Source organism: Triturus cristatus, chromosome 5_1 (assembly GCF_964204655.1).
Source record: "Triturus cristatus chromosome 5_1, aTriCri1.1, whole genome shotgun sequence".
NCBI classification, from domain to species: Eukaryota; Metazoa; Chordata; class Amphibia; order Caudata; family Salamandridae; genus Triturus; species Triturus cristatus.
Window position 1 is genome coordinate 127,286,935 of NC_140587.1, and position 21,941 is coordinate 127,308,875.

Here is a 21,941-nt window from a genome sequence, read left to right on the forward strand (position 1 = left end):
GGGACTGTGGACTCTGTGCACACCGAACCTTACCTTGGTGCAGTATATACAGAGCCACTTTCTTACACCAGCTAACCTATCACTCCTAGGTTCTGCTGACCTACCTTGACCCAAATCTCAAAACCTTCACTTTTATTTTTGTCTGAATGTAATCTTAAATGTCAACTCATTCCAAGAAACTGCCATTATGGGGAACAATTCAAAGCAGAAAACATCTGAAGGTCACTAGACCCTGGTACTCTGTCCAGCTAAACAAAGGTTGGTAACACAACGTAAGCATCAATAATCTCCCCTGATAGCCAGCACTAACTCTTTTTTGTTTTTTTAAAAACTCGTGCTCATGTCAGACTCACCCTACGTCCACTAACACACTATCGCCATTAGATATATCTCCCTCGCGCCCTGCCCCATCTTTCCACTGCTCAAAGTGTTTGCTCAGTGGATTGCTACAACTTGTATTCCATACAATCATAATGGTTCCATATCCCACCCTGTGCTTTTACCAAAGAAAATGCATTTTGCCTCTTGATGAGCTTCAGTGTTTCAATCTCTCCTAATGATTTTTCATGTCTTGTGAGGATTTATTTTCCAATTGCGATGCTATCCAATAATCCTCAATTATGAATGAACAAGATGCATGAACCAGTCAAATCCCAGATCACACACAAGGCTGGGACTCTCTCGGTACAAGCTCTGCATCTTCTGAGCTGCCCCCCACATGTTCAGATGATAGGTCGGGGGATGACTTCAGCGAGGCGACGATAATCACTGCTGGGCAGTGAATATTAACCACAACCCCCCACCTATCCACCTCCCCTTAACATCCCCCTAACAAAACCTGGTGCTCCATTCCAAATCTGTTCCCAACAGCATCCATCCTGTATGAGACTGGAGTCCAGAAACAGCACAACTCAAAATGTCTTCAGTCCATCTTACAGCAGCATAAAGTGCCTTTAATGAATCGCCCGAGAACCTGCCTTCATTTAAAGGGCTAGGAGGAATAACATGCTCAAGCCACAGCCTGTGAGATAGTTTGAGCTATTCCTTAAAGTTTGAGTAATTATTTATTATGCATAAAAATCTATAAATACAAAAAGGGCTTTGCTTCATATACTGTACAAATAAAGGTGCCAATCTGTAGTCCTGGGTCCAGGCTGAGATTAAGCAGTGGGGCTTTGTGGGTCTTCTGCTAAAGTGCCAGGTGAGTGGTGGAGTACTTCTGACAGAGGAAACTCATGTCGCAATCTCACAGACTCTTCCAGAACAGGTTCTGTTGTCGCGAGACCAGACCTGGGCCGCTGGGCAAGGCTTGCAACAGGCTTTCCTTGTCGCTCTTAGTCAGGTGGCTGGTGCACAGCTGCAGTTCTTGCAGATCCGAGGAGATCCCATCCAAGGTGGAAGCATTCAGTGGACCACGGATAGAGCACCCTTGGAAGGAAAAGAGAGAAGAGATCAAATACAAGAAACAGCGACAGCATGATGAAGGGCCAAAAGCACACGGGTCAAACCTGCTCTTGAGCTTCAGTGACCCCGTACGAATCTCTATGGTGCTCAAATATGGCTAATATAAATATGGTGTTGGATAGTGCTGGACAACAATTTACTTTAAAAACTGAGAAGCAATGTACAGCTCCAATACACAAATGGAATCAAAATGAAGAGATTGCAACAATTTGAAAACCACAAATGCATATCTCCCAATTCAAAGTTAAAAGAATTATATACAGAGGACAAATGTTGACTTTCGGAATTTCCTCCGCTGGTGATTATACAAATTGAATACAGCTGGATAGACACACCAGGGGATGTCGTGATGATGCAACAAAATACCGATTACTAAGTCAGTCACCTCTAAAGGCGAGTGAGTAACTAAACAGAGAATGCCTTAGTAGAGTCACACGAGTGCATGATTCAAAAGGGTACGCATTGATAGACACACAAGTGCATAATTCAAAAGAGGACGCCTGGGTAGTCATGCGAGTGCATGATTCGAAAGAGTATGCCTTCATAGTCACGCAAGTTCATAATTCAAAAGGGTACGCCTTGGCAGTCACGAGAGGGCATAATTCAAAAGAGTATGCCTTGGCAGTCACGCAAGTGCAATATTCAAAAGGGTACCCCTTGGCAGTCACGCAAGTGCAATATTCAAAAGGGTATGTTGACACATCCAGACAACAGACTATCAAAAAGCATCTCACTGAACATGCATTTTATGGCATCACATTTATTCTCTACAAATTCAGAAGTAGTTAACTTTGGGAATGTGTCATCCTCACTGACCCATCACAGTTTCATCGGAGGCCATGGCACATCCTGTTAGCGGAAGTGCATAATAAGCTCAGCTCAAGTGTGTCTTTACACAAGAGTCAGAAATTGGGGGTCACCGGACATGCAGACTCGAGTTGTTTCAGAACAGCTGTTATTTTGAGAACGGTTTTATTATACAAAACAAAACTAGTCTCCATTTACATCCAGCTATGTACTTGCGGTGTTCGATGCAAAGATAATGTGGCTTTACACTGATGTGCACAACAGTGTTAGTATTACCCAAGGAGGTGGGCACTGAATTCAATTGATGATGTGCAAGTGACAAAAATATTTCAATAACAGGTATATCAATCCACTGAGTTATCTCATCAGGTCTGGAAGTCTAGAAGCCACAAAAAATGCCATTAGAAGAGCTGGTATTTGGAACTAAGTGAAGGAGAGCAATGATTTTGTTTGCATATAATCTTATGTTGTATGGTGCCAGAATATCATTCATTGGTCATGATAATCTACAGGTATGTCTTGGTCACAATAATGAGATGATATCTAGGATCTAAACAAACATTACAGTCTGCATCAGCACTCAAGTTTCAAATCTCTGAGCTTTGATACAATAACTGCGAGAACGGAACCAGACCATGATGGTAAGCGCATCAATTTAACTTCAAAACTGGTATATCAATATAAAACTCACCCACACACACCTATATGGAGGCAAAATGCAACAAGCAACAATATTAACCACAGTTTTAAAAAAAAAGGTTGCCTAGACGAAACATCACTAAGATTTGAGTCCCTATTTTGACAGTTTGGTAAATGGTGTAAACTGCATAGATTCACTGAAGCCTGTAGTGACCGTGACAAAAAGAGTCGGTTGAGTTGGATTCGCATGGTAAGTCGGTTATTTCTCTGGTATATTTTTCATGGTGGCAGCGACTGTTGAGTTGGATGGAGGTTTTTCACAAGTAGGACCCCTCCCCTCTCTGAGGTAATGCAGTAATGCCGTGTTTTGTAATGCAGTAATGGCGTGTTTTGTAATGCAGTAATGCTGTGTTTTGTAATGCAGTAATGCCGTGTTTTGAAATACAGTAATGGGGTGTTTTGAAATGCAGTAATGGCGTGTTTTGTCCACCCTTGACAACCTCTGCGAAATTGTTCCCGAGATGGTCAGGGAGACTCTGTTTCGCCCTCTGTACCACCTACTTGACACCGCGTGAGTGGACCGAAATAGAAGGAATGCGGTGTTCATGGACCCGAGCACTAATCTCTCAGAGGAGAACACAGCCTTGGCCATGGCCTCCAGTTTATTAGACTCAGGGTCTGGAGGCGCTCTGGGAAAAGGGTAGGGTTCTTTCTGTTTTGAGCAAGACAAAATCTGTGCTACTTGGCTCTCCAGCAAAGGAGGAGGGGACCACAGAGATGGATCCCCTGGTGCTGCTGATAACAGGGTAAGTTTACGGCCCACTGATGGTGCAGACTCGGGCTTAGCCCAAGCCACCATACGGGGGTTCCATTAAAGCTTCATTAAATGGGAGCAGAGGCTCAGAAGTGGCAGGGGTGGGCTCGAGGAAGACTGTCAAAAGGCAGCTCGCTTTCTCCTCTTCCATAGGTAGACGTAGTCTAGTACTTGTACTGCATTAAAAAAAAAATGTTTTTATTGAACGTGTCAAACATGCTTTAGATCATCAACATATATCAGCGTACATTTGAAGGAATGATGGTTGCAACAAGTATCATAAGATGCATATTATCTCACTTCCAACGGGACATTTCTACGATCCGTACACTCTGAATAGACACTCACCTCATAGCTTCTGCAGGAGTCATTTACATTTTGATAAAAATGCTCAGTGCCCTCTGTACCTTGCCCATGCACCCCATAACTTTTCCCATTTGCGTGGGTAACCCCTACTTTGGTAAATCGATCGTTGCGTCCTATGACACCAGTCCATGTCTCTCTTCCAGGATTCCAATGACGGGGGCTCCCCTGCCCCCCATGCCTGGGCAATGTTTCTCTTGCCACCCCACCTGCTAAGGCCAGCCAGGTCCTGGCCCATTGTGGCCATACAATCTCCTTTGTTACTCCCAGGATGTGCCACCTTGGCTTCGTTGGGACCGTTGCTCCCACAACAGCTGTCATTACTCGGGTCAAGCCCTCCCAGTACTTTTGAATTATGGGGCAGGACCACAGAATGTGGAAGAATGTCCCTTTCTCGCCGCAACCCCTTGCGCACTCTTCAGACACACAATTACCCATATGAAATTGCGCCATTCGGCAAGCATATAATCAGTGTATAATACGAAGCTGGAAAAGTCTAAATCTTGCCCTAATAGCTATTTCTCTGGAGCTCTGTAGTGCTTCGGTCCAGTAGTCGTCCTCGAGCAGACCCACATCTGACTCCCAGGCCTCCCTCAGGAGTATCGTGTAGTCCGAGGAGTTTATCAATGGTTTTCTGTATGTGAGGGATATCGCCTTGTCGACCATAGGGTCTAGGAGGAGTCTGTCCTCAAGTGGTGCATATTCCGGTATCAGGTCCCCATCCTACAGGTAACAGTGAAGCCCATGTCTTAACTCTCAAAGAAACTCTCCTCCCCCCCCCAGCCTCCCTCTAGGTGTCGAATTCAATCATTTTCCCGCCCTTCCAAATATCTCCCAGTCGGTCGATCCCTATGAGGCTCCATTTCCGGAAGCCCTCTAGTCGCTGCACATCCCCCATACGATCTTCCTCCCATAACGGTGTCTGCTCTGTGAGTTTAGCCTCCCAGCCTGTCATTTTTGTTGCTTTATGTCATACCTCTATGACTGTCAAATGTGTGGATCGGTAAATGTGGATTTCCTCTCCCTTTTTGATATAACTCAGTCAGATAGCTGCCTTTGCACATTGCCCACCTGTCCACCCTATACACCGGTTCCTCGAGTGGCGCGAATACCCAACCATTGATATTAACCAGTTGAGAAGCCCAATAATATTTCCTAATATCCAGAACGGCCAACCCCCCCTTCTTATACACCTTCCTGAAATTTCTTGAGTGCGATCCTGGGGCTGCCCCTCCCCCCCACAGCAGCGCTCGCTGCTCGGACTCAATAGCTCAAAAAAAGGTCCCCGGTATCCGATAAGGCGTATTCTGTACTACATATAGTAGGCGCGGTAGGGCCATTATTTTAAATAAGACTGCTCTGCCCATAAGGGAGACCGGTAATCACCTCCAGTGTGACGCGTCCTCCTTCAGTCTGTCTAACTGTGCCTGTACATCTAATTGCATAAACTCCTCCTCCGACCTAGTGATCCATATGCCCAGGTATTTGAACGTCTCTTTGCACCATCTCTTGGCATTCCGATGTTAGGGCTAGAAGCTCTCCCGCCAGGGAAAACACTAGGGATTTATCCCAATTCATGAGGTATCCCGAGTATGTATCGAAGCTCCGTATTATATGAATGAGCCTATGGAATGTCTGTCGAGGTCTATGGGCATACAGCAGGATATCGTCTGCAAGGATATGCGCTCTTCACATCCCCCTCCCAGATCAATGCCTCTCACCAACGGGTCACCCCGTATACAGGTGGTCAGCGGCTCAAGCGCCAGCGTAAACAACATTGGCGACAACGGGCACCCCTGTCAAGTGCCCCTATGAAGTGTAAAAGCTCTGGAGACAGTCCCGTTAACTCTTACTTGGGTCAATGGGGCAGAATACAACAGTCGTATCCAATTCCGTAGACTTGGGCCCAGTCCTATCTTGTTCAGCATGGCAAATAAATATGTCCATTCGATACTGGCGAACACCATTCGTGTATCAAGGGACAGGAGAGCCGCTGGTACGTCTGGGTGATTTTTAGTCATAGGTATTATGCCGTAAAGCCAGCGAAGATTGAGCCTCGTGCTCCTGTGCGGCATAAAGCCGGACTGATCGGAGTGTATCAGGGATTGAATGACTGGGCTCGAATGATTAGCAAGAAACTTCACCAAAACTTTAGCCTCAAAATTCAAGAGGGAGATGGGTCTATAGGAGATGCCTAGATCGTGAGGTTTACCCTTTTTCAGGATGACCACTATAGTTGCCATCCTCACATCTTCAGGGAGTTGGCCCTCGTCTCTTGCGCCTGGAACATGTTGAGCATGTGCGGGGCAAGCTTCCCCGCCATGCACTTGTACAGTTCCGTAGGAAGCCCATTCGGGTCAGCCGCTTTCCCCGACTGGAGGTCACATATAGCACTTTCTACTTCTTCCACATTCTAGTCTAGGTCTAACGTCTACGTATCTTCCGTCCCCAAGATCGGCAGAGCCACATCCCTCAGTAGTTCGTAGCAGTCCTCCCCCCTGTTCGATCTGTGACTGATAGATGTTCTTGTAATAATCTGCGAATATTTCGGTTAGCTCTGCGCCAGGCCCACTCTGCACACCCTCCTGTCTGAATTTCAGAGACCCAACTTCGACTCCTATCCCTTCTCTCCAGCCAAGCAATTAGTTTGTTGGCCTTATCGCCCAGGTCATAGACCACCCTCTGTGTTGCAATCGCGTGCATGCATGCAGCGTTTTCTTCCAGGTCCCGGAGTTCCTTTTGTTTAAATTAGAGTGCATGTTAGCTATCAGTATCTCCCCCAGAGTCGGGGTCCAATTACTGCCCCAGAGTCAATATCTCCTGCTCCAGTTTGTCACTCTGTGCTAGTTTTTCCTTGCATTTTGCCCCGGTCGCCGCTTGCACAAAATCCCTGGTGACCACTTTATAAGTCTCCCATAATATTCAGTCAGACCGCACAGAGCCGATATTTTCGGCAAAGTATTGGTCACTTTTCTCTTCAAACCGCTCCCTAAACTCCTTGTCCCTGAAGAGGAATGGGTCCAGCCGTGGCGGGAAATACCAGTCCCACGGCGGGCCACATGTGGACCTCTACTGGCGAATGGTCTGAAATCCCTCGAGTTTTGTGGCACCCTCCCTGAAAAAGTCGCACTGATGTAGTGTGTGTAAAAATGGAGTTGAGCCGCGACCCGCTGCCATGTGCAGCCGATATGTGTGTATATTTTCTTGTCCTGGGGTTGTGGCTTCTCCAAAGGTCCACCAGTCCTAGTGCAGTCGCAAAGGTGTTCAGCGCTCGGGGTCCCTGGAGGGGGTCGTGTCTATGTCTATGTCGGGGCCATCGTGTTGTTCATATCTCTGCCCAGAATCAGGGGGTCCTGGGGTATCTCGAGTATTAGTTTACTGAGATCTGGGAGTGTAGTCCTGTGCATGCGAGGGGGCACATATGTCGAGCAAATGTTCAAAACTTGTCCCTCCCACATCCCGGATTGGGCAGCGTATCGTCCCATATGATCGCACCATTTGCGGTTCATAACTAGCGGGACCAAATTTTTAGCAAGTATAGCAGTTCCCCTAGATCCCATTGTGAATCCGGCATGTACCAGGACTGTATATCCGAACCAATTCAGAGCTAAGTAATTATTACCTTTGAGGTGCGTTTCCTGTAAGCGCACTATGTCTGTTGAGTGCCTATGCAAATACTGTAACACCATAGTACGTTTTATCTGGTCTCCCAGACCGTTCACGTTCCACGAGAATATTTTTAATTTCCTAAATTGTCGCTCAGTCATCCGGGGGACTTATGCATTCATTCCCTACTATCCACCCCCCCCGCCCCAACGGTCCAAAACCCCCCTAGTGGATCAATGTACATCTATATTTCTCAGGTCATAACACTCTGGTGACATAGTATTGTTTCTGAAGCATTTGTAACCGATCTATAGAAAACATGAAGAAAAACTCTAAAAACAACAATCCCCCCCTTCCCTGCCTGATAGGTCTACAACTACCCACATCCCCAACTAGCAGAGTGCCTGTCGGCCGAAAGGAACAGTCAACGGACATGGGGCTGGCTGGTACCACCACTTAACATCTCCCCCCCGGGGCCCCATGTAGCCCCAACGTATACAGAGTTGCTGTGTTGCATAGTCCCATGCAGTACTCTATCAAGGCCTTGAGTCGCCACCCAAATGTCTATGACCTAGGTTATTGGCTACTAACCCCCAATTCTCAACCTATACCTGTGCTGGCCCTCCACTCCCTCTGGGACCCCGACCGCCCTAATATTATTGCGGCGGGCCCTCCCTTCCTGGTTCTCCAGCCTCAGTGCCAATTGCTTGTGTTGATGTGTCCGGTGTTGTACCCTTTCTTCCAGTTTGTGTGCTGAGGATTGTAACTCCGTAATGTTTGTTTCTGCCATTGTGGAAATGTGGATTTTCCTGATCAGTTATGTCCCCTATCTTGGACCCCAACGGTTCTATATGCATGTTACAAGTACATGTATGTTCCCTCCAGTTCCAGTTTCTAAGACGCAAACATATGTGTGTCTACCGTCGACATGTTCTCTGTCAGATCCGCCATCAATGGGCTGGATATTCGATTCCTAAGTATAAAAGACCACCGACTTTATATGGCTAAGTTACTTCATTTTTACAGTTCAGGCAAGTAGGCCCGATTCTGTCCTCAAAGCCTTTCCCTGCTCTCTGTCTCTGACAGCTTCAGCTTGAGCTCGCATCTGTATCCATGAACCTTGTCCTACTCCCTGTGCAGCTAACGGTGCCTGCCTCGGCCAGTTTTCGCCTGCCTGCCAAGAAGTTGTATTTCACCTTCGAATTATCTATTTTGCTCTTCAGCCGATGCATTCCGGTCTAGTGATTTAGGTAAACATTTCCCTTAGCTCACAAGCAAGGACTCAGCCTTTCCGTCCTCCTGCAAGTGATTCATAGCCCTGCTGCCATGGAAAGTTTTCTATCCCTCGCATCTCATATAGACACTTAGACGTTTGTGCACGCACACAGTCAGTATAGACTAGATTCTGTTCGAGAGTCCTTCCTTGTGGATAACATAGTTCTTTAAACATAGGATGTTAGATATGATTTGGGATTAGGTTGACTTGACCCCCCAGACTTCTCGTCTCCACATGTAGAGCTAAATGTCAAGTCCCCTTCACCCCCTAGTTGCACGTCTATCACACGTCATGCTGCTGCGCGCGCATCTATGCCAAGTATTATCTTATAGATCCACCTATGTCTGATAATCCTAACCAATCATGTTTCTTTTATTCCTTATTACGCCTAGTTTCGATTACGTACCTGTCATGTCACTCTTCTTATCAAATGTTACGCCTTCTACATTCGTTTCATTGTAATGTACTTATTATAAAAATGCATGTCTGTCAATAAAGTATTGTACTTCACTTCCTGAACCCTCGTGGTGACGGAACCTGAAGGCCGCGACTCGAGTCGGCCATTTTGAATGGAATAAAGCCCATTTAGAAACCTCTTATACCACGGATTCTGCCTCTTGTTATTCTGAGCTATTTTACTTTATTTTAAGATTCCGTATGAAATTCAGTCCGGTAAAGAAGATTTTATTTACCACATAATGGCGCCCGAATAGGGACACTTTCTCATCTCACGCGCCGGCGGTGCGTTGCAGGCCCGGTCTCCTGCCACAGCTGGACGGACCATAAACGCGTACCAGCAGGATTTCCTGTAAGCTCCCTCCGGTCAAGCGGGGGCGACTGAGGCTGCGATCAACCCAGACGAGGCGGTGAGAAGTGCGAAGTATCCCGACCAGAGCCTAGCTGAGAGAGCAAGATCCGAGGTATACAGAGGCCCACCAGGTCTTTCGAAATCCCGATGTCCAGAGGGTCCGCTGTCCGCAGTTATCGAGTCCTGTCCATTCTCTGAGGCCTTCCGTTTCAAGGAGCTACTCGGTGAGTACCATCGCCGGGGAGGCGTGTTGACGCGCACATAGGTTGTGCCGGTCAAGACGGATTTGGGTACACAAATCCGGTCTGCACTGTTTAGCAGTGTATATGTACTGTTTAGCAGTATATCAAGTATTCCGAAGAATTCAGTTATTGTCAAGAATTCAGCGTGGTGATTAGTTAGGCAGACTGTCATCATTGTCGATCATTGTTACAATGTTTAATGTTTAAAGTGTTCAAAATATTGTAGTATGAATGACTGTTCACTGTTCACTGTTCATTTATTGTGTTTTTCGTATTAAGAAAATTCAAGAGTAAGTATCAGATCAGTTGTAAATATGCCGCTCTTCTCGAAGTTAAGACAGATTACTACCAGAAAAGGGGTGCTTGAAGAAGCAGTTCCTATTCCTCCTAGGGACACTCCAGGGCATTTTATGTACCATAAACATGGCTTAGATGCCATATTGTTTCTTGATCTATGGGTAGATTATACCAAGGGATTGCCGGAAAGTCAAAGGTGGCCCGTAGCGGGAACCTGGGATGCAGAATGCATCATGAAAGTGGAGGAAGAGTTATGGAAAAGAAAGGTCAGACAGTCACAGAAAGACGCTGTTGAGTTATGGCGTAAAGAATCTCATAGACGAACAGAAAAAGCACGTAGACAAGAAGAGAGGAGTAAAGAAAGTTCAAATAAAGTTCAAGAAAATCTATTAATTAAGGAAGGTATCCGAGTGAAATCAGAACAAGTGAATAGACAAAGAAATGCTCTTATGAATGGTATGTATCCCCTTCTAGCCGAAGGACTACCTAAAGCTGTTACAGAAATACCAAAAGACTTGCCACCCCCATTATTTCCAATTAAGGTACATCCAAAGGGGCTTCCCAGAACCGCAGAAGATGTTTTTCTTTCCTCATATCTAGATGACGCAGCTCCCGAGTATGCTAACGCCACACCACATAGACCGTCTGGCGGAGGGGTTCAACGTCAGGATCAGGTATCTGTCCCCGTGCAACAGCAAGTCCCGACACAAGCTTCGGCAAGCACATCTGTTTCCGCATCTGTCTCCGCAGTCGACTCTACAGGGGTATCGACACCCATAGTTGCTGTGTCACGTTCAACGAACCCATTCACACCCGACGCCCCAGATGGGGCCACGGGAGGGGCTAGCAATACCTTCACACCACCTAGAATAAATAAACTTGTCTTTCAAGAATCAGCACATTCACGTACACCTAAATTCGTAAGTGAACGTACGCTTAAGGAACTCCTTGTAAATTGTAGATATGACCCGGTGGTTGGTAAAGAGGACGAAATGGTCCTGGCATCATTACGTATCAGGCGAGCCGCAGAGTATTTAGCGAGGTTACCAGGGATGACTACGCATCTGGATAACATATATCATTTTGTTCAAACAGGACGAGATCCAGGATGTATTAACAGAGCTATGGAATTCCAGAAAGTAGAGATACAGGGGGAACTGTTACGTTTCCTCATAAACTGTGTAATCAGAAATCAAGATCGTCCGGGGGTAGACCCGAATGCAATGCTTATTCTTACAAGATGGAGTCAGAATATATCAGAAGGGAGACACGATAAGCAAAATTGTATAATAGCCATGTGCCGAAAAATACGTAAAGAAATAGAGCGTATTCATGAAGAAAGATTGGGAACAGACGAGTTTGAGCAAGATGAAGTGTCCGAATCAGGGAATTCCGCAAGACAGTCAGAGACCATAGCCTATGTAGGCAGAGGAAGATCCTGTGAAAATACTAGATGTTTTTCTGATCCCATACACTCTGTATGTCCAAATAATAGCAGAACGTATCCGACGCCTGTAATAAATCTGAAATCTCCTGAACATTCGTTTCAAGCCGCAGATAAGATACTACGAGAACGAAGGGGTTACCACCTCCTCGATTCCATGGATGAGCAAGAATTAGCCAGATCAGCCGTTCACTGGATTGACAGTCCTGAAAAATACGGTGATGAGACCGTAGCACACACGTTTTTTAATCTCAGTACAGATGAACAACGCTTAGCTGGAATCTATATGATTCAGCAACTCCTCATATTATATAAGAGCCAACATGCTGACCCCGGTCCTTTACCTGATATATTAACGGAACTACTCACGAACAGATGGAGAGGTTCTAGTAACAAGCTAATTAAAGAGATATTAGTGTCACGTAAACAGTATGTCCTTTTTGTAAATCCAGATTCTCTCTCCCTGCCCCGCAGAGAAAGAGCACCGTACTATATGGATAGACAAAATCCTTTACGAGAAGTGCACCCAATAAAAGGCGAAGACAATGAGTTTCACCGTGTATTTGTTTACACACCCATATCAAAAATGGAATTATTAGAAATGAAGAAAGTAGTACCTAGTCACGACAAGGACCCAGCGGGTTTCCACCGAGAAATTAAAGACATGTTACTGATGGGAGAGTACACCTTTCCTGATATTATGACGATATTAAAGGTGCTTTTGCCTGCTGGCATTTATGAAAAACTGAAAGAAAAAGAGTGGGAAGTAGGAGACCAAAAGATAGACTGGACAGCATTAGCAGAGGAAGAAAGGGGCCGAACTGCAGGTTCGGGGCTCGGGGATAAAGTTAAACTGTTACCAGGTTTACTAGTACAGGTACTGCCACGTTTATTAACTACAAAAAAGGAAGATTGGGGTGCAATCACAGCCTGCAAACAAAAGCAAGATGAAGACACAAGCGATTATTATGCTCGATTTGAAAAATGTTTTGGTATAAATAGTGGTATAAAAGCAAGTAGTGACTCATATCCACATTTATTTGTGACAAAATTGGTGGAAAATGCATTGCCTCCAGTGAAGAATAGAATATTGAAATTCGAGAGTACCTGGCAAAGTAACACTCCGTCGCAAATGCTACAAATGTTACAGTATCATCACAATAGAATTAGGGATGAACAAGAACATGAGCATAGACGCATGAAGGATACAAAAATGAAAATGCTAGTTTCTCAGACAGTACCAGCAGATGGTCACAAAAAGGGTGTGACACATTCTGGTGATTCTGCAGTTCCTGTAAAAGGAACCTGCAATTACTGTAAACAACTAGGCCATTATGTACATGATTGTCCAGTCCTGAAACGTAATATAGCTACAGGTATTGCAAAAGAGAGACCACGATTAGTTAGACAAGATCAGAATGAACAAGGAGCTATGCAGCATGGACAGTCCATGCCAGTTCAGCAACAGGCAATGCCAGCCTCACAGCAACCCATACAGTTTGTGCCAGCTGCACCACCGTTGCCTGCTACTGCCACACAAACCACAACACGACAAATGTATCAGACTGCACAGTATGAATACCCTGAATATCAGCATTACGCATGAACCAGCCTAGAGAGGGAAGTTGACTTACCGCTCATCGAGATTCCTGTAGATCAAGAAGGACCTTATGTACATAGTGAATTATTAGGTCAAAATAGAAAATTCTTACTCGATACAGGGGCAAGTCGAACAACAATAAAACGTAGTGAAGTTCCAGGGGCACCCCTCTCAGGCTCTCAAAATGTTTCCCTTGGTTTTTCAGGAAAACCTATTGTTAATGAAGTATCACAGCCTCTACCACTTACGATAGGACCTTTGACACGAACTACAGATTTATTGCTTACTAAATCATGCCCAGAAAATCTGTTAGGAATTAAAACTCTGAAAGCACTAGGAGCCATAATATGTTGTTCTCCGGAAGGAGTAAGGTTGTTTTTACGTGATTTTAAAGGTCACTATGTGTCTAGAGACATGGATCCCCGACTACAGACTTTACCAGTACATCTATGGGCACAAGGCCCTACGGATGTTGGCTGCATGAATATTACACCCTATCGAGTTACATTGAAAGCAGGAGTGGTACTACCACGAATGCGACAATACAAGTTACCGCATGATGCTGTAGTGGCTTTGCTGAAAATCATTGATGAGCTGATTGCCCAGGGAGTAGTTATAGAAACAGACTCCAATATATGTAATTCACCGATAATTCCGATTCTTAAACGAACTGACCCTACTGCCCCACCAGTATACCGATTGGTCATTGATTTGCGTGAACTAAACAAATGCATTGTACCACAATTCCCTGTGGTCCCTGATATATCATCATTGTTGACGGCAATTGATTCCGAAGCAACATTCTTTACTGTAATCGATCTCAAGAATGCCTTCTTTAGCGTCCCAATAGATCCGGAAAGCCAATACTTGTTCGGATTCAGTTTAAATGGGCGCAGCTTTAAATTCTCACGCGCTCCCCAAGGATTCACAGAAAGCCCCAGCATCTACAGCCAAGCACTGAAACGAGAACTTGACAGTATCCGCATGCCAGTCAATACTGCACTGCTTCAATATGTCGATGATCTGCTGATCACCGCAAGAAGCGAGCCAGAATGTGAAAAGGCTTCTCTGACAGTTTTACATTTTCTAGCCGACAAGGGGCACAAGGTGTCTCCTTCTAAGCTGCAATTCTGTGTCCAGCGAGTTATTTATCTTGGTCACTCGCTGTCCAAGGAGGGAAGGCAGCTTACACCAGATCGCATCCAGTTAATTGCTAACATGTCAATACCCCAGACACAAAAGGAGGTGCGGGCTTTCATAGGCCTCACTTCATATTGTAGGCAGTGGATCCCTCAGTACGCATTTCTAGCAAAACCACTCATTCAGTTAACCACACAGGAGGCAGCCACATCGACTGTTCTCCCTTGGACTCAGGAACATACACAAGCTTTTGAAAGCTTAAAGGAAGCTTTATGTCAAGCACCTGTTTTAGCAACGCCATGTTATAGCAAACATTTTACACTCTTTGTTACAGAACGCGAAGGTACTGCCTTGTCAGTACTCACTCAGGATCAAGCAGGATCACGCAAGCCATGTGCTTATTTTTCCAGTACATTAGATCCCGTAGCTCAGGCTTTGCCTGCATGCCTGAAATCAGTGGCAGCGACAGCCTTAGCTATCAGACAAAGCGATGCCATAGTATTAGGACACCCATTGACAGTACAAGTACCACATGCAGTAGAGGTTCTTGTGAACCGAACACAAACACAACACTTGACCATAGCAAGACTTACCGGTTATGAACTGACATTGTTTCAACCACACATAGAGATCCGACGGTGTAATACATTGAATCCTGCTACACTATTACCTGTAATTGGAACAGACCCACTAGCTCATGATTGTGTTGAAATCATTGAAATAAAGACGAAACCTAGACAAGACTTGACAGACGTTCCATTGTTAGATCCAGACCTGACGTTGTATGTAGACGGATCGTGCATGAGAGCAAGTACAGGAGACTTAGTGGCCGCGTATGCAGTCACAACAGACACTGAAGTTATTGAGACAAATTGTATAGATACTTTGTCAGCCCAAGCAGCAGAACTTATTGCTCTAACACAAGCCTGTATTCGAGCCACAAATAAGAAAGTTAATGTATACACTGACTCACGTTATGCATTCGGAGTTGTACACGACTTCGGCGTGCTGTGGCGAGAGAGAGGTTATTTAACCTCCCATGGTGCCCACATTCAGCACGGACCCCTCATTCATGCTTTGTTAGACGCAATACATCTACCCACTGCTATATCGATTATGAAATGTAAAGCACACACGAAGGTTACTGATACCATTTCTCAAGGCAATGATTTAGCTGACAAAACAGCTAAACAGACTGCTCAGAATCGCACATTAGACATGACAAAGCCAATAGTTCAGACACCAACACAGTGTATGACAATTAAGGATCCCGCACTTGACGTAATTGACATACAGACACATGCCACAGCAGAAGAAATAAGGAAGTGGACTGAACTAGGAGGGATCCAGACAGATCAAGGATGGATGACGAAGGAGAAAACTGTATGGTTTCTCCCTGATTCCATGGTTCAAGCCATTATAGCTACAGTTCACAGTCCAGCACATTTAGGAGAGAAGGCTATGCTAGACAGCATTCAGCACATTTGGTTCAATAAACATTTACGAGCAGCAGCTAAACAAAAGGTTCGTACCTGTATGATATGTTGTCAGTTTAATCCAGGAAAGAGTGTTCCCGTAGAGCAGGGTGGATTTCAGCCTCCTGACCATCCTTTTGAAGTCCTCCAGATGGATTATATTCAGATGGAACGTTGTCGAGGATTCAAATATGTTCTCGTAGTTGTCTGCGCTCTCTCCCGTTGGACAGAGGCGTATCCCGTATCAGATTACACTGCCCCGACTACTGCCAAGCAGCTAATTAGAGAATTCTTCCCACGGTACGGTTTACCACGTGTTGTATATTCAGATAACGGTCAGCCTTTCTCATCCGAATTAATGAAACATGTCTCACTCTTGTTGGGATATCAGTGGAAATTCCACTGTGTCCGACACCCCGAGGCAGCAGGTCTCGTGGAACGACATAATCAACTTTTAAAAATCAGATTGTCTAAAATATGTCAGGAAAAGGGTGTGGACTGGATAGTAGCCTTACCAGTTGCGCTATTTTACATGAGGATGGTAGCACACTCTCGAACAGGGCTATCGCCTTATGAGGTGATCTTTGGTAGGCCACCGAATATGTGGGGGACGCCTATACCCCGTAAAATAACTGATGTTGACTGTAATATGCTGACAGATTACCTGGCTTCCTTGATGTCTGCACTACAATCTTGTCGTTCACAGGTAGTCGCAGCTTTTCCTGACAACACCGAGGTGAAACCTCATGACGTAATTCCCGGCGATTATGTTCTCGTCAGGAATTTTGATCGGAAAACCCAACTGGAGCCAAGGTGGAGGCTTCCTAAGTTGGTCCTGCTGACGACCAGAACAGCTGTGAAGATCGAAGGGAGGAAAGGCTGGGTGCATTCCAGCCATATAAAAAAATTTCATGGACTTCCTCCTGACACAAACAGTACTCCCCGTGTGTCTTCCCCCATTGACTCAAAGCTACCTTTGGCTGAGGCCAGTAGCACCGAACTCTATAAACAGAAACTCAGGTCCAGATCTAAACTGTCGGACGATTTGATTGTTTAAGTCCTCTCCAAGGTGAAGCGGTTGAATCTGTCCCGACATGTATCCCTTAGGTCTGAATCATGTAGAGTCCAGAATCATAATGAAACGACATGCTTATTGTAAATCACTGCGTAGCCACTGTATTGTGACTTTATTAATTTTGTTTTTCTTGAGTTCTTTAATAGTTACTGCAAGTATATTGTTGCATATGTATTATCCTGTTTCTAAACGTGCTTTCAATATAACTGAAGAACATTCTTTTAGAGACCTACCGCCACATGAGTTGTCCTATAGACTTGCGCTGCGCAATAACACATTCATTAGTATGTTACATCATTCCCATCAGACTAGTAATGCCACCAATTGTTGGGTATGTGGCCGACTTCCTCCCTATCAGAATAACAAAGGAGTTCTGCCTTTCTTTCCACATCCGTTCACACACAATGGCTCCTGTGGAGCATGGTTTAGTTTATTAAATTCCATAGACCCAGACACAGCAGTTTATCAACAACATTGGATATGGGGAAATCTGAATCTAGTTTTATTCAAAGTCTGTCACCCTAATAAGGAGGGTCACCCCAGTAGAACAGGAACTGATTTAGAAAATGAAGTGTATAAATTAGGTAATTTTACGCCTAATCTTATGATTTTGAATGACAAATCCGAAGTTGAACTAATTCTGCCCACTATGTCAGTATTTCCAGTTAAGGGTGAATTATGTGTGAGAAAAGTTGGTTCCATACATATGGGCCATAGTAAATGTGTTACTACAGTAGAATATAGTGATCAAGGTAAATCTTCATTTAGAGCTTCTCGCCATTCTTACTTCATATGTGGCCAGACGGCATATATGCGTCTGCCTCTAGATTGGGATGGTACCTGTTACATAGCATTCCTTTTGCCACCTGTTTTCCTAGCTCCCCCTGATTATTATCGAAATGTTCATTTAGTACACAATAGAGAGCGAAGAGATCTCCCAGTTGTCGATTATACTGAGACAGCATGGGACAAATATGTAGATTTCAATAAAGGTATCTTTCCCTATATAGGTACAATATCAAATAGTAAGCTGATACGCAGACTCACCAAGACTCTTGAAGCTGTAGTAAACGAGACTATAGCCGCCCTAGGCAATCTGACAGAGGAACAATCAGTGATGAGAATTGTTGTTCTCCAGAATCGTCTTGTCCTTGACGTCATCCTGGCCGATAGGGGCGGAGCTTGCAGGGTCATCGGATCCAGCTGCTGCATATTCATACCAGAAAATTCGCCATCTGTATATAAAGCTATAACACGCCTTCATAAGATTGTAAGCCAGATACACGAGAATCCAGGCACTTGGACGTGGTCCGGGTGGTTTTGGAGTATGATATCAGCCTGGGGATGGAGAGTTTTATCCTTCCTAGGTATTGGCCTTCTTATGCTTTTCAGTTGTTGTTTATGCCTGCAATGTGGACCAGCGATTTGTGGTTTGTGTGCCACATCATGCATCCCATATCACAGGTCTCGTTCAGAATGCCGGAAGAAGAAGGAAGAAATGATGCTCCATGAGCAAATCGATGGAATGATGAAGATTGATGTCTCTTGAAGGGCAAGAAGGGGACAAGGAGGGAATGTGGAAATGTGGATTTTCCTGATCAGTTATGTCCCCTATCTTGGACCCCAACGGTTCTATATGCATGTTACAAGTACATGTATGTTCCCTCCAGTTCCAGTTTCTAAGACGCAAACATATGTGTGTCTACCGTCGACATGTTCTCTGTCAGATCCGCCATCAATGGGCTGGATATTCGATTCCTAAGTATAAAAGACCACCGACTTTATATGGCTAAGTTACTTCATTTTTACAGTTCAGGCAAGTAGGCCCGATTCTGTCCTCAAAGCCTTTCCCTGCTCTCTGTCTCTGACAGCTTCAGCTTGAGCTCGCATCTGTATCCATGAACCTTGTCCTACTCCCTGTGCAGCTAACGGTGCCTGCCTCGGCCAGTTTTCGCCTGCCTGCCAAGAAGTTGTATTTCACCTTCGAATTATCTATTTTGCTCTTCAGCCGATGCATTCCTGTCTAGTGATTTAGGTAAACATTTCCCTTAGCTCACAAGCAAGGACTCAGCCTTTCCGTCCTCCTGCAAGTGATTCATAGCCCTGCTGCCATGGAAAGTTTTCTATCCCTCGCATCTCATATAGACACTTAGACGTTTGTGCACGCACACAGTCAGTATAGACTAGATTCTGTTCGAGAGTCCTTCCTTGTGGATAACATAGTTCTTTAAACATAGGATGTTAGATATGATTTGGGATTAGGTTGACTTGACCCCCCAGACTTCTCGTCTCCACATGTAGAGCTAAATGTCAAGTCCCCTTCACCCCCTAGTTGCACGTCTATCACACGTCATGCTGCTGCGCGCGCATCTATGCCAAGTATTATCTTATAGATCCACCTATGTCTGATAATCCTAACCAATCATGTTTCTTTTATTCCTTATTACGCCTAGTTTCGATTACGTACCTGTCATGTCACTCTTCTTATCAAATGTTACGCCTTCTACATTCGTTTCATTGTAATGTACTTATTATAAAAATGCATGTCTGTCAATAAAGTATTGTACTTCACTTCCTGAACCCTCGTGGTGACGGAACCTGAAGGCCGCGACTCGAGTCGGCCATTTTGAATGGAATAAAGCCCATTTAGAAACCTCTTATACCACGGATTCTGCCTCTTGTTATTCTGAGCTATTTTACTTTATTTTAAGATTCCGTATGAAATTCAGTCCGGTAAAGAAGATTTTATTTACCACACCAGGGTGACCCGTTATGAGGTCTTATGGATATATGCTCTCATCGAGTTCATCTCGATTTTGACCTTATCTATCTTTGACTCTAGATTCATACCTAGCATTTGAATGGCTGCCATAATTGCTCCCAGGGATGGCTTCACCATCGCCTCCTTGTTGCTAATCATTCTGTCTTCTGCTGCTGCTTGTCGTGGGACTGTATACTTATCCAGCTTGTTGGATTGTGCCACGGGGGAGGACCTTTCGGTTTCATCATGGCAGAGACTATCCCTACCTTGAGCTGACACTACCCTGCATATCGTGCTGTTCTCCGATCCAGCCGTTGGACTTCAGTGAAGTTTACTCTTCGGCCAATAGCGTGGGGGCAGATTATTGGCTAGACCCACCCTTGAGCTTACAGTCTCAGTCGCACGGTTATGGTTGGTTGGTGACCATACGCCCAAGGCGCTCTGCTCTTAGAGGGGACAGAGGAACATTATTCCTCCAACACCATCCACCAGGCAATCAAGCCTTGTTCTGTCTCTACCACGGAAGTTTCGTAAATCGGGGACCTTCTTTGCTTCAGTTCTGCCCAGATTTGTAGGTGGGGCAGGCCCCCCTTTCGTTTTATACATGCCCCGGGCTCCTTACTCCCTCGGTATGCCACTGACATGTATGGTCAAGGGGGCGCTGGTTCATTGTCATTTGCCCCTTGCCGATCTCTCATGGCATCTTTCTATATGTGGTTGCAATTCCTGGTCCAGATCAGGTACTTATATCAGCTCCACTGTTTCCCCCCCTTTGATATTGGATCCGTGGGTCCTCTTACCCCATGCGCACCGGGCACTGGGCTACCGCTTTCAATCAGTCCCCTGCGACTTCGCCAAGCTCTCTGATCTCCGCGTCCTGCCGTCCCTGCAGGCCGCCCGGATATCACCTCCTCCCTCGTGGTGTACGCAAATCACTCTCACCGGCCCGGGTGCAGACTCGTCTCTTCCTGGGCTCACACGATGCGTCCGTATGTTTGGAGCCTCCCCGGGGGTCTTGGCGCGAGTCGGCCGATTCGATGGTGACGCCCGGGACCAGCTCCAACTGTAGGGGTCTTCCTCGATTCTGCCAAGCCAGGCGATGTGCTATGACGGGGTCCGCACTCGCTCACCGCGGCGCTCTCCTGCTCCACGTACCGGCCTCTCTTCTCCGCAGCTAGGCGTATGTCGCAATTGCTCTGCCGGCCTTCCTGCCACACCGGCTTGGCTCCGTCTCTCACCCGGGTTCGCTCCCCCCAGCCACAAGGTTCCTCTCTCGGCCCCGGGACGCTGCGCCTGGGTCTCCAATGACTATTGAAGTTGCACAGCTGCCGAATCGTGTGCCGATATTGCAGGCTTTCTAAAAGGCCCCGGCGGAGCTCTCACTTCACACAGCGATCTAAGCTGGTGCCAGGCCACGCCCCCTGTACTGCATTTTTTAATCACTGCAGAAATTGGCCCCAAGGGAGACTCCAAGTCCACCTCTGGGCGGGTATCCAGGCTGCTTGCATTCTGCAGGGCCAAGTAATCTGCTGCATCTGTGCTGGCACGGGGCAGCAAACTGGCTGCCTCACTGTTGTCATCATCGTCATGTGGTATTGTGTGGGGCATTCGGATGCGGTCTGAATTCATGTCAAATTTGTCATCCATCCTTTGCCAGCATTCTCCTCTAGAGAAAATGTCTGGCTTGAGGTTCCACAGGGCCCGAAGGCGCACCAGAAAGAAATGAAGTGCCACGAAACAGCACCAGCATGGGTTGCGTAAATGCAATGACCTGCACCAGGCGACAGAATCTGAGTAAGTTAGAGGATTGGTGCTGGGTTGGCACAGCTTCCTCTGCCGGAATGATGTCCACTAGCTCCAGGTCTGAGAACGAAAGGGTCCATTCGAGGAAGTGAGTAGTGTGGACACCTATCCTTAGCTCAGGAACAGTGTCTTGTCATGGAGTCCTTCTACCAGTGCCACGTATTCTGCTTCTTTTTCTTGTTTTTTGATAACTTGAAAGGTGACAAATGATTTGCATCTTTTTATTTTTACGGAGTTTTATATAGCGCAAACTTGACCCGAGGGTATTGGGTATCAAGAGCGCTTTACCCAAGCACCAGTTGCATTACACGAGGACACATTTATTTT

The 21,941-nt window shown here is 45.7% G+C and overlaps 1 protein-coding gene across 2 annotated transcripts in view; it reads right to left on the reverse strand.

Moving 5' to 3' along the window:
- Nucleotides 1-1,044: 1,044 nt before the first annotated feature.
- The window catches only part of TONSL (tonsoku like, DNA repair protein), a 375,765-nt gene continuing 354,868 nt past the window's right edge, over nucleotides 1,045-21,941 (reverse strand). For both annotated transcript variants that reach the window (XM_085604559.1, XM_085604558.1), the window contains exon 26: nucleotides 1,045-1,428. In XM_085604559.1, coding sequence (XP_085460685.1) covers nucleotides 1,247-1,428 — 182 coding nt within the window. In that variant the 3' untranslated portion in view covers nucleotides 1,045-1,246. The remainder of the gene's footprint in view (nucleotides 1,429-21,941) is intronic.